Source organism: Megalobrama amblycephala, linkage group LG1 (assembly GCF_018812025.1).
Source record: "Megalobrama amblycephala isolate DHTTF-2021 linkage group LG1, ASM1881202v1, whole genome shotgun sequence".
In the NCBI taxonomy this organism is placed as follows: domain Eukaryota; kingdom Metazoa; phylum Chordata; class Actinopteri; order Cypriniformes; family Xenocyprididae; genus Megalobrama; species Megalobrama amblycephala.
Window position 1 is genome coordinate 6844521 of NC_063044.1, and position 16528 is coordinate 6861048.

The 16528-nt window shown below is 41.2% G+C and overlaps 1 protein-coding gene and 1 long non-coding RNA gene across 5 annotated transcripts in view; both read right to left on the minus strand.

The window, feature by feature from the left end:
• Window positions 1-1187: 1187 nt before the first annotated feature.
• On the minus strand, window positions 1188-3283 carry LOC125243777. Its single transcript, XR_007179120.1, has 3 exons — window positions 2841-3283; window positions 2470-2549; window positions 1188-2237 (listed from the first exon to the last, which is right to left on the minus strand). It is a non-coding gene; the product is annotated as an uncharacterized LOC125243777 (long non-coding RNA).
• A 3483-nt stretch (window positions 3284-6766) lies between these two features.
• The window catches only part of LOC125242921 (stonustoxin subunit beta-like), a 36583-nt gene continuing 26821 nt past the window's right edge, over window positions 6767-16528 (minus strand). For 3 of the 4 annotated variants that reach the window (XM_048152055.1, XM_048152041.1, XM_048152040.1), the window contains 2 exons: window positions 15792-15827; window positions 6767-7730 (listed from right to left, as the gene is read on the minus strand). In XM_048152055.1, coding sequence (XP_048008012.1) covers window positions 7216-7730; window positions 15792-15827 — 551 coding nt within the window. In that variant the 3' untranslated portion in view covers window positions 6767-7215. The remainder of the gene's footprint in view (window positions 7731-15791; window positions 15828-16528) is intronic. The other variant, XM_048152048.1, reaches the window with a different exon arrangement.

Sequence of the window (16528 nt, forward strand, 5' to 3'; positions counted from 1 at the left end):
AAACACAATTTAAGTGTCAGAACTTTGTTGAAAGTTGCAGAGCTGTTAAACTGTATATACGAAGCGAAGCAAGCTTTTTTCTTGAATATCCACAACACAAACAACAAATTGCTCGTCACTACAGCAACAGTATACTGACGTGAGCGAGTGGAGGCAGGGCTAATTTGCATATTGATTGATCCGTGTATATTAAATGAGGCAAGGGTGTAGAGTTACATTCAAGCTATTTTAAAGCTGCAGTCTGTGATTTTTCCTCTTTGTCGCCATCTCTGTTTGAAACATGTGATTGCAGTCATATGCGGAACAGTTATCTGTGCGTGTGCTCGTCAGTGCGGATGAATCTAATGTTTGGTGCACCGGTGTGGATACTGTATTTCAGAATCACAGACTCTACGTCTTGAAAGTATCACCAATATAAGAATTTTCACTGGAAAATATCATCTGAACAAGTAAGTAACATGTTTGCCACTTTTGTTCTGACCAACTGAGGATTGAGGATGATGAGCTCGCTTAGCTCTGATCATGCCAAACCGTGCAAATTATTATTACTCTTATATTGTTCTCAAATTGTTAGTGTTAACAACATCAGCATTGCGTGACTGTGTATTTAATGTGTATTAGCGTTACCTGTAGATTTCAATTTCTGTATCCACTCCACAGTCCAAAGTCTTTTGCTTTTGACAACGGGTGAATCTCCAGTTGTCACTGATGATTGTCATTTGGACCTTTCTGGATTACAATCCGACATAAAAATGATAAGTTTAATTATTTCAGCTGCTGTGAGAAAAGGCTATAAATGATCCGCTACCAGCAGCGTCCTCACATGATATAACTGACTAGCCTCTCGACGGGACTCCTTCCTTTCTGTTTACAGACGTGACGTAATGACGCACAGAGGAACTGCTGCATGTTTGAATTTCCAGCAGAAATCCACCATGTCGCTCTTTTTATAAAACATTATTACAAGCTTACCGTTGTGAATCAAGACAAGACAATTAGATAGTTTTGAATACTGGCTGGTTATGTACTTGCTCAAAAATTGATTTTGGATCATTTTTAACCAAAAAAAGTTGTGGACTGCAGCTTTAAGGCATAAAGAAACTTTTGTTCACTTGTATTTTTTTAATATGTCATTTTGGTGATCAAAGATGAGTTTTAAGGGAAAAAATAATTGACTACAGGGGGACTTTGAAACTAAATATTTTGTTTTTATTTGGTAAAATGTTTATCTTTACACTGAGTATATTCTGATACATTATGGTTTGGTCTGTTCAAATAAAAATATTTCTTCTTTTCTCACTGTGATGGAGTGTGATTGGAGGAGGCCTGATATGAAACGTCAAAAAACACTCCTGGGGAGTTTACATTTATGATGTCAAAATTCAAAATTAACAAAGCTCATATTATTCCCCAGATAATCACTGGTTTGCCTGGTAATACAGTGAAGTTTGTGCCTTCACAGGAGCAGTCTGGCACCTTCACAGTTGGCAAAATGCAAGCTGGCAAAAAGAATGAAAACCACTAATTTAGATGATCTGTAACTGGCTGCTGACACACATGAACAGCAAAATTAGGACTTTCATGTGAACGTACCGTGCTCATAAGTGCAATATCCACCATCTCCTTTAATGATGCATGAGGCTGGAGGAATGGCTTCAAAAAACCCATGAATCACACTTTCCCTGTTGTGGAGAGGCTGTTTTTTGTGATGCAATACATCACAGTCCCCACAGAACCAATCCTCAGGAAGACACTCTCTGCACCTAGAGAGAAAAAAACATTCTAATATACATTATTTCAGGTGAATAATTTATTTCAAATGTACTTTGATTAGTTCTGATCTGATTTTATAGGACTGCACAGTAGCTCAGTGTTTAGCACTATCACCTCACAGCACAACGTTCCTAGATTTACTTTTCTCATTAATGTGGTTTTCATCTGGGTGTCCAAGTTTTCTACCATTCCACAAGACATGCATCTTAGCTTATAAAGCACTGAGCATTAATTCTCAGCAAACCGACCCTGGGTAATTCAAGTTTAATATTATTGAAAAAGGCAACACGAGGGATGACCAACAGCCTCCTTTGCGATAAGGCATCGTAGGTGGTATGGTCTTGCCTCTTTCCAGCGCTCTGAGGCTTTCTGCTGCCGAAAAGACCATGATGAAGCAGAGCTTCTTTGAGGCTCAGCAGAAGGACATGATGCCAAAATGTTTGAGAGCCTCTCCATATTTTTCTCTGTAAAGAAAATACAAAATAAAGCTGTAAAGGACGATTTAGATGAGGACCAATTAAAAGTCAACTGATCAATATTTTGAATAATCTTTCATAATTCAGTATCAAACTGGACCAAATCTTTACTACATTGTGTTCTTAATCCATCTACTGCACTATCAGTTTTGTCTAAGGTTTTTGTCTTTAATTTTACATGAATTTTAGATTTAAACTTAAATTAATCACTGTTATTTACCAAATTCCTCTTAAGGATTTAGTATTTCTGAGGGAACCTCCACGCTGGATGACAGGGAACACTCAACCGGGGGTGTGTGACTGTGAAACACAGAAGAATAACAACAGGTTAGGCTATAGCTGCATTCATGTTCTTTCTTTTTTTTCAACCTACTGTATATACTGAACAATTTTTGAAATCAGACATATTTCTGTTAAGTACTTGGTAATGTCTTCTATAATAGTGCCACAAAAAGGTTTATGAACTTTTTAATGTCTTTTTGGATACTGGAGTATTTTAAATTCTCAACAATCAATTACAGTGCTCTAATTTCAGTTGGTCCACCATTTACATAATAAATTCAAACAAACGTCACATAATTCACATATAACCTGTAGCTGAGGCTTGGCGTCGCCCTCCTCGCCTTCCCCTCGGCTTGCCACGACCTACAGAGACCCTTTTAGAGGTCCGTGGAGGGTCTCCTCCAGAGCCTGACAGTTTCCTCTCCACAGCTGCTCTCTGTGTGTTGGAGTGAATATTTCTTGTAAGACTGATGTTGTTAAATGTACTGGAACCAAAAGAAATGTAACTAGTGAAAAGAAAACACAACAGTGTGTTATTCAGGTGTTAACGGCTTGAATGAGCCTTGGCATAGAAGTCTCTGTAACTCAGGGGGATGGAGCTCCATTCTTCCAAAATATATTCCCTCATTTACATATGCCACAGAGCATGATAGGATGTTAACTGCTAAACTGCATCATGCAATATACCTGTCTGAAATCTAATACACTCATCCTTCCACATTCATTATGTTTTTACTTCAATTTGTCCCCCATCTGTATGTTATGTTTGTATAAAATGATTGAGGTGTATAAAACTCTAACCCTGGCTTCAGCTAGAACGTGGTCATGTTTCAGTTCAAGAGCCATGCGTCTCCCCTCTTGGTAATGGGGGTCCTGTGAGTCAAGGATATGTCTGGTGGCCATTGCAACACTGACAGACAGACAGACAGAGACAGATAAGACAGACAAGTAGACAAAGACAGAAAAAGAGAGGAAAAACTGAGAAATTGAGATAGATAACAGTATGGAGATTGAAGAGATGGATAGAAATATAGATGGACAGAGAGGTTGTGCGAGATAGAGATAGAAAATGATGAAGAGAAAGATAGAGGTTGGCTCTTAAAAGTGCCTTTGGGTTTTGGGAATCAGGTGTAGCCTATCTATAGGGTGAAGGTGAAGTTTGACAGGATCTGCAGGAGAACAGAAAATGTTCATTATGTAGTGAAGGCTAGATATGTTGAGAAAGGTTTAAAATGTGTACCCCGATAGTGAGAGATACCAATTTTCTTTAATAAATAAATAAAATTCACGTTTTTCCCATTTTCTGTATGACTGCACAAAAGGCGCGTCTTTTTTCTTCTTTTTTTTACTGTTAATATGGAAACCATTGGTCGGCCTTTAATTCGTTGCTCTAACATGTAAACCATGTGAGTCTAATGGCAAAGAAAAGGATCAATTATAACATTTAAACAAATTTGATCATTACATTCAAGTCTCGTGGCTTACCTGAGAAGTGGTTTGAGCGCAATGACGGAGAATTCGCGGCCTGCAGAAATCACCCAATCGCGAAGCGGATTGGCTCCATCTCCATAGCAACGGATGCTGAGGTTCACGGTAATGCGGGCGTCCACTAATTAATTTAAGTTATTTTTTATTTTATTTTAATTTAATTAATAACCACAACTAACCCCCCGTTCTCACAATAGAAGGAGAATCAAATAAAACTGATGGTCATGAACATCGTATTGTTGAATTCTCAAGCACACTTTCGTGTTTATGTGTTGAAAGAAAGATGAGGATATCATTAAAAGCTTTCGGCGGTGGGTCATCAGGTAGTTTTATCTACTTTAACATAGTAAAAGTAGATAAGGCTCATGGGTACTGTAATATTTAGTTTACTGTCCGATTTGACACACCAAATAGATGGAAAAACGGCATTTCTCAGAAAAGAAACCGAAGCACAATGGTTAGTACCCTACAGAATAAAGCAATAAAAACAAGGATCAAATGTCCTGGTTAAATGTTGAGTAATGTAGTGCTTAAAGTTTAAAAATGAATAACAAATGAGAAAAAAAACAATGCTTCCGAGTGGCAGAAAGAAAAACGTGGTGCAGACACGAAAGATGCCTCCTATTGAAATACATGAGATCGAAAGTCGTGCTGATTGACACGAAAAAAAAAGGAAATTTGTGTCCACGAACACGAACCAATAGATTAAATTTCGTGACTATGTCACAAACTGCAGTGAGACTGGGTTGGGGAAAACACATGCCGAGATTTCCACCTCGCTGCAGCTGTTAGGTGTCTCAAGATGTTCAGAAATGTCAGTCAGAAGATTCTGTATTCAACACCAGCTTAGGAGAAAAATGCATGTGTCAGACTCAGAGCTGGAAACAGCAATTATCGCATCTATAGATAAGGTAAGTTTTTACATTTCAACTTTAAAATATTTCTGTGAGATAAATATACACAGGTGGGTGACATTTGATCCTTAGTATGTGTTTATGTGAATGCATGTTAAGATGTGTGTTGTAAGACCATCTGTATGTTATCAAATCTAAGCTGCAGTTTATTCAACTGCAGTTGAATATCAAAGTTTGTTCAGAACTTCTCTCTTTTAATGTCAAATTCTAGTATAACAAACACAACAATTCATGAACTCTTTACTTAATGCCATAATGTAACACTGCAATTCATAACATTAATTTAAAACACAATGGTATAGAACTGTATAAACAGACCAACATTTGTGGCCACCATAGTTGTTACGGGTGTGTTGTGTTGGAGAGACGAGACTTGCACGGATATCCACAATACAGGGTTTTTACTCAATACCGCAGGAGATAGCACACAATCACATATTTAACAAACAACTTAACATTAAGTAACATCAAGAACGGACAGGGAGTGAGTCCATTATAAAGGCAGTGCTGAAGATGAAGTCCAGGTGCAGGTGATGAGTGATGATGGAGAGATGACGAGGGAAGTGAGTGCAGGTGTGGAGACAAGAGGATCATGGGAAATGGAGTCCGGGAGACAAGGGAACTGTGACAATAGTAGAAAACATGCTACAAGAATAGCTTTTCCAGTGTTGCCAGGGCTTCAGTCAGTCCAGTCACTGACGTGACTGGCCATTGTAAATTCAAATGGTTTTTTGTTTTCTTATTCTGAATTCTTAACTAAATATTGTATTCCTGTCATCCCACAAGACTTTGCCATAATGATGGATGCCATCCCTAGTGGAACAATTGCTTTTTTTTAAAAAACTCAGGAGACTCTTCACCTTTCTCTACCTCTTGGGCTCATCCTTGTGAGACAGCAATAGGGAAGGTTTGTTTTTTGTCCAGTCCTTCTCTCAGGAACAGAAGGATCAGACAACTCTTTCAGAACGATATCATTACTGTTGTTTTAATAATATTCCTTGGAAGAAAGTGTGGTCTTTACCAAACAAATATTTAATCACTAATGTTAAAGAGGTATCGTTTAAGTTGTTACACCGTTTTTACCCTGTCAATCTTTATATCAAAAAAATGTTTCCTGAGATGGATTCTCTATGCTCTTTTTTGTGGGGCGGAAGATGAGTCTATCCCTCAGCTTTTCTGGGACTGTGTTTTTGGAAGAAATTTTGTTTATTTGTATGTGCTTCTTTCTTTGAACATTTTTCTTTGGTGTTTAAGGATGTGTTATTTGGAATATGTAACTTTGATAAAAATCTAAAAGACAAGTAATTTCCTATAAATCTATTTTTCTAAGCAAGTTTTTTTATACATAAGTGTAAATCTTTGTCTTTTAAACCTCTTTTTATTATTTTTTGAAATGTTATTTGGGCACTATCTCCTCTTCCAGCAATGTCAAAGCTCTAAAGTCCAATTCATTGTGCACAAAGTATAACATTTATGCCTTTTTATGATGTACAAGGAAGAAAAAAAAGGGACCTTTCTCTCCTTTTTTCAGTATTAATTTATGTTAAGTTATATTACCTCTGGCTCATAGGGTTTTGTTTTTGTTCCCCTTTCCATTGTTTATTTATTATTCATTTTTTTGTTTGTTTGATTACCGTTTTTGTTTATTATCTATAATTCTATTATTGTTGTTAAATTCTTTGACCTGTAACATTTGCTACATGTAAAAAAAAAAAGGTTTGATCAACAGATCATCACATACAAATGTGTGACGCTTAGCTGTTGAATATCTTCTTTGATGCATCAGGGGTTTTATGACTTTTGTCATGAGTTTTGAGTAAACTGGACCAACAGTCTAGGAGAAGTTTTTATTATTTCCTCTATGAAGTACAGTCCCTGACACCCAGACATGTTTAGAGCAGAAAAACAATAATTGATTAAAAGAGTACAAACACAATAATGATGCAGCAGCTTCAGCACTTGAACCCCTAAAATACACCTGGATTACAATATGTTCAACAAATCTCAATTCAAATATCAATTCTATATACATGATAAATGATTGATGTGAACTAAATTAAGGTTATTTCCATCAACACAAACAGAGCTTGAGAAAAGCACAGATGTCACACACAGTGATCTGACTGTCTATATGAGGATTTATCGCACACACACACACACACACACACTTTTATCCTGACATGATATTTCATTGACAGTATTAATGTAATGAAGAGACTCTATAACATCTGATTCATCATCAGCTCAAAGCATTATGGGTAGAATCAGCCTGTTCTGATTCATCAAATCAGTTTCACTGATGATCCAGTATAATACATATAAATCCCAGGATAGAGCGGCTCAGTGAATGTGGTCTGGACTGCGTAGATCTGGTTCATTGTGTCAGAGACGCTGTAGAAGGACAGAATTCCTGCACTCTGATCCACATACACTCCTATTTTACTGCTGATGGTGGGCTGCACAGTCTTTATGTTACTGTGCCAGAATGAGTAACTGGAGGGAGTGCAGTCCAAACTCCAGGACTTATCATTACATCCAAACTTACACTCATCACCCCATCCCTTCCTGCTGATGCTCTTATATGACACTGATATAGACACAGCTCCACTCCACTCAATCTCCCAGTAAGAGCGCTGATCACTCACACTCTCACTACACAACACCTGATATGCATCAAATCTGTCTGGGTGATCAGGATACGACTGGACTGTGTCAGTGACAGTAATCACTCTGTTCCCCTCAGACAGACAGTGGTATTTATTCACTGTGTTCAGATCCAGAGTGAACCGTTGGGAATCTGATGGAGATAAAACACATCACAATCAGGAACTAGATAAAAAGGTTTGTAGACAAACTTTGAAGTAGTTTCAAAAGCTTAATGTTTGAAGGTTTTCAGTTGGAAAGTTTACAGTTTTTCTCAATCGTTTTGGCTCAGTTCTTGAATGAGACTTTTATTTCTCCGAACAATACGTTCTTCTTGTTCACATCAGACTTGGATTTCTTAGTGATTTAAGCAATTTGCATGTGTTTTGGCACATGAGTCCAAGAGAACAAGTACAATTGTCTACAATTTGCACAACATCTAAATGTACATTGTTGATCAGAAATGATGAGTTGATTCTCAATGAAACTGTCAAACTCTTCACAACGTCTAAACATTCTTTCATCGTGTGAGCCTCCACATGCAAAATGATCCATTCAGTTATCAAAATCAGACATGCATGTATATTCTATAAATACCTGTGACATGGAGTATTTGTAATTTCTGCTGAATTGGCAAATAGCCTGTAATTGTAATGAAATAGGATTCACAATCTTACCAATCAAGTCTGGAATCACTTCCATTTTTGAACATGCAGGAACATCTAAATCCCTAAACAGCAAAATCCCTACACATTTTTGTAGATGTCTGTTACATATAAACTGAGAATTCAGTTGCTTGTTGTGGGTGGTGTTAGGGGAAGATATCATAGTTCATAATTAACATGAATGATGCATAATGTATAATTAATTCTAAAGTGAAGGTCATGGTAACACACTAGTAATGGACTGAAGTATTACTAATACTTCAGAAGGAATTACTAATTATTTGGATCAGTATTATAAAGTGAGAAACTCTAATAACTCTAATTCTGATAACTCTCTAGTAACTACTGAAGTCTTTGTAAACTTTTGATGTTTTTGTACAGTAATTCCTTATGATATATTTGGTAACACTTGAGTAATTACTAGTGGGTTACTATGATCTTCACTTTAGAATACTGATCCAAATAATTAGTAGTTACTTTAGAGTTATATAGTAACTCTTGAGTTATTACTATCCTATACTTTACAAAAACCTCAAAAGTTTACAATGACTCCAGTAGTTACAAGAGAGTTATCATGTTCCTTTACTCTAGAATTAATTATACATTATTCATTATTCACATTAATTACGAATATGTATATAGTAGTTCTTAGTAGTTCTCTGGGAGGAATGAAAAAACAGTAGTTACTGATTAGTTAATAGTGAACTACCACCTTCAACTGAGCACTATTACTTACTAATTCATTCATCAGAGTTACTTGTTAGTTAATAGTGGTTACTAGAGTGTTAATAATGCATTACTCATTTGTTCCTGTGTAGTTATTCATTAATGAAGGATCAGAATTCTAAAGTGTTACCCACATTTCTACAAATATGTGCTGTACAAATAAAAAATGTTCAGTCCCATTTTACATTAGGTGTCTTTGACATTTAAATTAATAATTTCGTACATGTTTTTACATTGTACCTGTATTTACTTGCATGTAATGGACTATATGCACGGTTACTTCCTGGCTGTTGTTAAGCCAGCTCGGGCATTTCCGGTGAACTGTTAGCTGTTCATTCTGTAGTTGCTGTGCATCGACACAAAACAATCAATGGTTTACTTTTTAATATTGTATTCATATTTTAATGCAGTTATCACATTTACCTAATTTGCCAATAAAACAGTTTTATTGATTGCAGTAAAGACGAAGCTATTGGGACCATTTAAAAATGCTGTGCCTGTAATTACACACACACACGTGCATTTTTTCCCCCAGCAATGATATTTTTAATGTGATGACCACAAACATTATTTGTTCATCCTTCTGAGATTGTCCCCATTGTAAAACCGAACGTTTAAAAATGTAGGAAATTCCACATTTGATAGAAAACACATATTTTAAAATAAAAAAGACAATTACCACTTTAACCAGCACGTGGCGGCAAAGTAGCATTTATTTGCGCATATATCAGCCATTTCCTCTAATATTTAGTCAAAAATTAAGTGAAAAACGATTAAACACTATAAAATAACTAGGTTTAAAAATAGATTTTGTCAATGTGAAGTATGAAGTAGTCACAAAATCTTATAAAAAACAATAACTGTTACTGTGAATGAATTACACTGAAAGTGAGCACCGAGCATTCCCTTTGTATTTGCAGCAGCTGTCAGTCAGTGCAGCACAAGATCAATGATTTCAGCACACTTGTAAAAACATACATTTTATTTAGTTAATCTAACTAAAGTGTTTTTGAGCTGGCTTATATTAATGCGGAAGTTCTAAAGAACGCTCTGTGCATATAGCCCATTACATCTATAATTACACTGTTGACTTTTCCTTTACACCTTAACCCACCCTTAAACCGACCCAGGCCACCAAACCTGTCCCTAACTTTACCCGTATTCACCTCGATAACAGCACAAGTGTTTACAGTACAATATGAACATAATGAGTACACTGTACTTATTCTTTGATGTGAGTATATAGTAGTTAAGGCCATCCAACATAAAGTGTGACCAAATGTCCATTTTCTTTTTATGTACTAAAGTATTGACTTTTCCTAGTAAATTTTTACTTACTGCTGAAATCTCCGTGTAATACACAAGAGCATTCAGACAGACAAAACTGACATTCTTGTACAGTGAAGAAAACGGTGTCAACTAAAAAGTAGAAAGCACATTTAATTTGAATTTTAAAAATATTCCCATAGTGGAAAAAAACATCTAAACATTTAGACTAGTGTGGCTCACACAATGACAAGACGACTTATTTTGATGGCATTGGTCACTTTACCGACACAAAAACTAGGTTCTGAAGCATGAATTAAATGTTTTGTGTGAGTAACTTCATTTTGCAGATATGCGATAGAGTTCTGATGTTTCAGCGAATAGTTGTGACAATTGCATTTATAGTTTAGAAAATGGTAAGACTGTTTCAAGAAATGTGCCAAAGCAACTGAGAAAAACTGTCTGTCAAAACTACTAAACTAAAACTTACAGACAGACAGATAGAACTAGACTAATCTGAACATTCCATTAATGAAAGTCTTTGGGAGTTTAATTGTCATTTTTAGGAAAACCTTAAGTCTGATCAGTTAGAAAAGACTTTGCAACTCGGGTCAGAACAGTCTGAAGGTTTAGTCTGAGTTTGGAGTATGTCGATGAGAGATTTGTACATTTTAGAGTCAGAAGAAGAGGAGCAATAATATTGTGGCGAGGGGGGAGTGGTTCAGCGAGGTCTGCAACCGGAGAGAATAGCGGGAGACGCTTGGTAAGTGAGTGGGGTGGATGCAAATCACGAACACCTGTTTCTCGTTCTAGTGATTGGCGCGGAGACAGGATAAGACGCCGTGAGAAGCAGGAGTGTGTGAGAGAGAGGGGAACTGCTGACTGAGACCCAACGAGTTACTTGGAGTGAAGCCCTTTGTGGATTGTGTTTACCGAACCTGGTGTGAAGCCCTTTGTGGAATATTTGTGTTGCTGTTATCGTGCGTCGCACGGCCTTTCTGTTGAACATTCGTTTCAATAAAAGCTCAGTCAGCAGTAGTTCGCTGTCCCTGTCCTCTTCCTTCCCATACACGAACGTGAACTGTGTTACACTGGTGCCGAAACCCGGGAGTACGCCGCCATGCAAACATCGTCCTCCCCACCATTTGCGGACGTCATCGCGTCCCTCGCGGTCCTGCACCGTGAACAACACCAGGCCCTGCTGGATCTGCGCAAAGACCAGGAACGGTGCTGGCAAACCATCCTCCAGACCCAGCAGGAGGACCGCGAGGCGTTCCGGAGCTGGATTCACCGGGAGGTTTCTCGGGAGCCCAGCGGGCAGCCAGCTGTGCCTGTCCACCTGCCCCTGAACAAGATGGGCCCTCTGGACGATCCAGAAGTTTTTCTCGAGCTCTTTGAGAGATCCGTTGAAGCGAGTGAATGGCCGCGGGACCAGTGGTCTATGAGGCTGGTCCCGCTCCTCTCGGGAGAGTCGCAGGTGGCGGCACAGCAGCTGCCAGTCCAGAACCTCCTGGTGTATGACGACCTACGGCGGGCCATCATCCAGCGGGTCGGCCGGACCCCGGAACAACATCGACAACGCTTCCGTTCCCTCGACCTGGGTGAGTCCGGCCGGCCCTTCGTGTTGGCCCAACAGCTCCGGGACTCGTGCCGCAAATGGTTGCTGGCTGGGGAAAGCGACGTGGATCTGGTCATCGATCGCGTGGTGCTGGAGCAGTTCATCACTCGGCTCCCAAAGAAGACGGCCGAGTGGGTCCAGTGCCACCGCCCCACGTCGCTGGACTCAGCCATCCAATTGGCGGAGGACCACATGGTGGCGTGCCAAGGGGGCGGCGAACCCCTTCCAGCTGTCTCTCTCTCTCCCTCTCTTTTGTCCCCCTCTCTCTCTAGGCCTGTCCCTCTTCCCAGGCCACGTCCGCCCGGCCCACCTCGCCCGGCCCCGACCCCGCTCTATGGACCCAGAGCCCCAGGGGGGCGGGACTCCCTGCTGCCGGGACGGACCCCACTCCTGCTTCTCCCCTTTCTCCGCGTCAGCCATTTAACCCACTCACTGCCACAGGAGCGGCGGGCAGGTCTGGGCCGGCTTGTTGGCGGTGTGGGGACCCGGATCATTTTGTGGATAAATGTCCGGTTATGGAAGTTGGGACGATGATCCGGGTCCCCGACCACCCACAAGCTGCCCCTGGTCAAGCTGGCGAGTACCAAATACCCGTGAGTATCAAGGGGGGTACATATCAGGCTTTGGTGGACTCGGGCTGTAACCAAACCTCGGTCCATCAAAGCCTTATTTCATCTGGGGCATTGGATACAGGCCGCATGGTTGGGGTTCGGTGTGTGCACGGGGATGTGGTGAAATATCCTGTAATGCCCGTCATAATTAAATTCAGGGGACAAAAGCATAGTGTGGAGGTTGCAGTTAACCCGCACCTCCGGCATCCGATAATTTTGGGAACAAATTGGCCTGCGTTCAGTCAATTATTGGGATGTTTATGCTCGGATGCCTCTTGGGAAAAGAGAACGCAGGGTAAGCAAGCACGGGTGCAGGTAGGAGAGACTGAGCAGAGACCGGAGAGCGCTGCTGCAGGGGAACAGAGTGAAGCCGGAAGACTAATTCTTCCGGAGCGCGATGATTTTCCCCTGGAGCAGTCTCAGGATGAGACGCTAAAACATGCATTTGAAAAGGTCTGTGTGATTGATGGGCAGCCTCTCCAGCCTGGGCATCCGCTTGCTTATCCATATTTTGCGGTTATAAAAGATAGGTTGTACCGAGTGACCCAAGACACTATCTAATCCGATGGCAGGGCATTTAGGACAGGCAGCGACACTAAATCGTCTCATGACCCGATTTTTCTGGCCGGGCATTCACGAGAATGTACGCAGGTGGTGCGCGTCTTGTCGTGAATGTCAGTTGGTAAACCCACCAGCCACCCCAAAAGCGCCATCGCGCCCACTCCCATTAATGCAGGTCCCCTTCGAAAGGATTGGTATGGACCTCATCGGGCCATTGGAACGATCGGCACGGGGACATCGCTTTGCATTGGTCATTGTTGATTATGCAACGCGATATCCTGAAGCAGTGGCTCTCCGCAACATTTCCACTAAGAGTGTTGCGGATGCACTGTTTCGCCTAATCTCCCGAGTGGGGATTCCAAAAGAAATCCTCACTGACCAAGGCACGGCGTTTATGTCACGCACGTTACGCGAATTGTACGAATTATTGGGCATTAAATCGATTCGTATCAGCGTCTTTCACCCACAAACGGACGGGCTGGTCGAACATTTTAATCGCACGCTTAAATCCATGATTTGTAAATTCGTTCAGGAAGACGCCAAAAACTGGGATAAGTGGTTGGAACCTCTGTTATTCGCAGTGCGAGGGGTCCTGCAAGCCTCCACGGGGTTTTCCCCCTTCAAGCTTCTGTTTGGACGCCAGCCCCGCGGGGTGCTGGATGTCCTGAGGGAGGCTTGGGAGGACGGACCATCTCAGGCCAAAAACGAAATTCAGTATGTGCTGGACTTGAGAGCAAAACTCCACACTTTGGGGTGGCTGTCAATGGAGAATTTGTTACAAGCCCAGCACAAACAGAGCCAGCTGTATAACAGACGGTCTAATTTACGCAAATTTGCACCGGGAGAGAAAGTACTTGCATTGCTCCCTACTTCAAGTTCTAAATTACTTGCAAAAGTGGCAAGGACCCTTTGAGGTTACATGGCAAGTGGGCGAGCTCGATTATGAGGTGGTACGGTCTGACAGGAGGGGGGCACGTCAAATTTATCACCTCAATCTCCTTAAAAAATGGAATGAGGCAGAATCAGTGATGCTGGCGACGGTGATTAGCGGGGAGGATGATCTCGGGCCAGAGGCGAATGTAAAAACTCAATCCCTCGCTCTGACCCCAGGAGGAGATCACCTCTCGCCCTCCCAGCTCACTGATTTATCTAAACTGCAAGTGGAGTTTGCAGACGTGTTCTCTCCCCTGCCGGGGCGTACCAACCTCATTCAGCACCATATCGAGACGAAGCCGGGCGTGGTTATTCGCAGCCGGCCGTATAGATTACCTGAGCACAAAAAAAAGGTAGTTCAGGACGAATTAGAGGCAATGCTTAAGATGGGAGTAATAGAAGAGTCCAGCAGTAACTGGGCGAGCCCGATAGTTTTGGTCCCCAAAACAGACGGCTCTGTTCGTTTCTGCGTGGACTATCGCAGGGTGAATGCAGTGTCGAAATTCGACGCGTATCCAATGCGACGGGTGGACGAATTGCTTGACCGGCTAGGCGCGGCTCGATTTTATTCGACACTGGACTTAACAAAAGGATATTGGCAGATCCCCTTGTCGCCATTATCCAAAGAAAAGTCCGCTTTCACGACGCCGTTCGGATTACACCAATTTGTTACGCTTCCGTTCGGGCTGTTCGGGGCACCGGCTACCTTTCAGCGACTCATGGATAAAATTCTCCGGCCCCATGGTGCATATGCGGCTGCCTATAAAAGGATGCACCAGATACGGTCCAGTGGACGGAGCTGTGCCAGCAGGCCTTTACCCAGGTGAAGGCTGCTCTATGTGGCGGACCATTGCTTCACTCTCCTGACTTCTCTCTCCTTTTTCTGTTGCAGACTGACGCGTCGGACAGAGGGCTGGGTGCTGTCCTGTCCCAGGAGATAGAGGGTGAGGAGCAGCCGGTGCTGTACATTAGCCGTAAGCTCTCTAAGAGAGAAGCTAAGTACAGCACCGTGGAAAAAGTGTGTTTGGCTATTAGGTGGGCCGTCCTCACCCTCCGCTATTATCTCCTGGGACGGGAATTCACTCTCTGTTCGGACCACGCTCCCCTGCAGTGGCTCCACCGCATGAAGGATACCAACGCGCGGATCACTCGTTGGTATCTGGCTCTACAGCCTTTTAAGTTCAAGGTGGTCCACAGGCCGGGTGTTCGGATGGCTGTGGCCTGAGTCTGGCGGTGGGGGTATGTGGCGAGGGGGGAGTGGTTCAGCGAGGTCTGCAACCGGAGAGAATAGCGGGAGACTCTTGGTAAGTGAGTGGGCTGGATGCAAATCACGAACACCTGTTTCTCGTTCTAGTGATTGGCGCGGAGACAGGATAAGATGCCGTGAGAAGCAGGAGTGTGTGAGAGAGAGGGGAACTGCTGACTGAGACCCAACGAGTTACTTGGAATGAAGCCCTTTGTGGATTGTGTTTACCGAACCTGGTGTGAAGCCCTTTGTGGAATATTTGTGTTGCTGTTATCGTGCGTCGCACGGCCTTTCTGTTGAACATTCGTTTCAATAAAAGCTCAGTCAGCAGTAGTTCGCTGTCCCTGTCCTCTTCCTTCCCATACACGAACGTGAACTGTGTTACAAATATGTTTATTAGCATTTCAGTTAGTTGGCGTTTCCAAGCCAACTTAATTATCGATCTGCGTGATCTTTTAATGTATCTCTTGTAACGTAACTCTTTGTTAAATATTTTCAATATTGTGTCTCAGTACAGTTTTATCATCAATTGCATGACCAACTCTTTCACATGAACACAGTTTCTCTGCTTGTTTTCTCAGTGACTTACATTGTAGGAAGTCGTTCCTGGTCTTAGGAACAATTTCTGTGGAAATCAACAGACATGAATGAGTGTGATTATAATCAAGAGAAATTCATCCATTGCTAACACATGCAGAAATCCTCCAACACAGAAGATCAATCAACAATATTATATTGATCTGCCTGCATTGACACCATTGTATGTGAACTGAACTGAGCTGGATGATGATTACACTGTTTTCTCCAGAGCTGCTGTATAGATAAACAAACTAAATTAATAACTAATGATTTATTTTGAATGAATCAATACTGAACTTTCTTAAGCTGGACAATGACACCATTTTCTTCTAGAGCACAATCTGCATGTAAAAAGTGTTATATAAATAAAGGTGACACAGAGGATATGTAGAGAAATGTCTCTGCTGCGTACAGAGCCCAAATCCTGACACAACCACTTTTGAGGGATTGATATTATTGACATGTCTCCATATTTGATTTGGGTTCTGTGGACATAAACTGATCACAGATTTGATTTGAGAGGGAATAGGACTCAAATTTAACTTTGCTCATCATAATCATACCGCTTCATAAGACTTGGATAAAACCTTGACCTTCTGATTATTCTTTTTCAAAGAGACACTGATTGAATAATAAATGTCTCCTGCTCAATCAATTGATTAGCCTACAGTATATTATAATTCTACTGCTTATTATGAAAACTTCTGTGAATACATGGAAACCACAGTTTAGTTCTAATTATTAAAA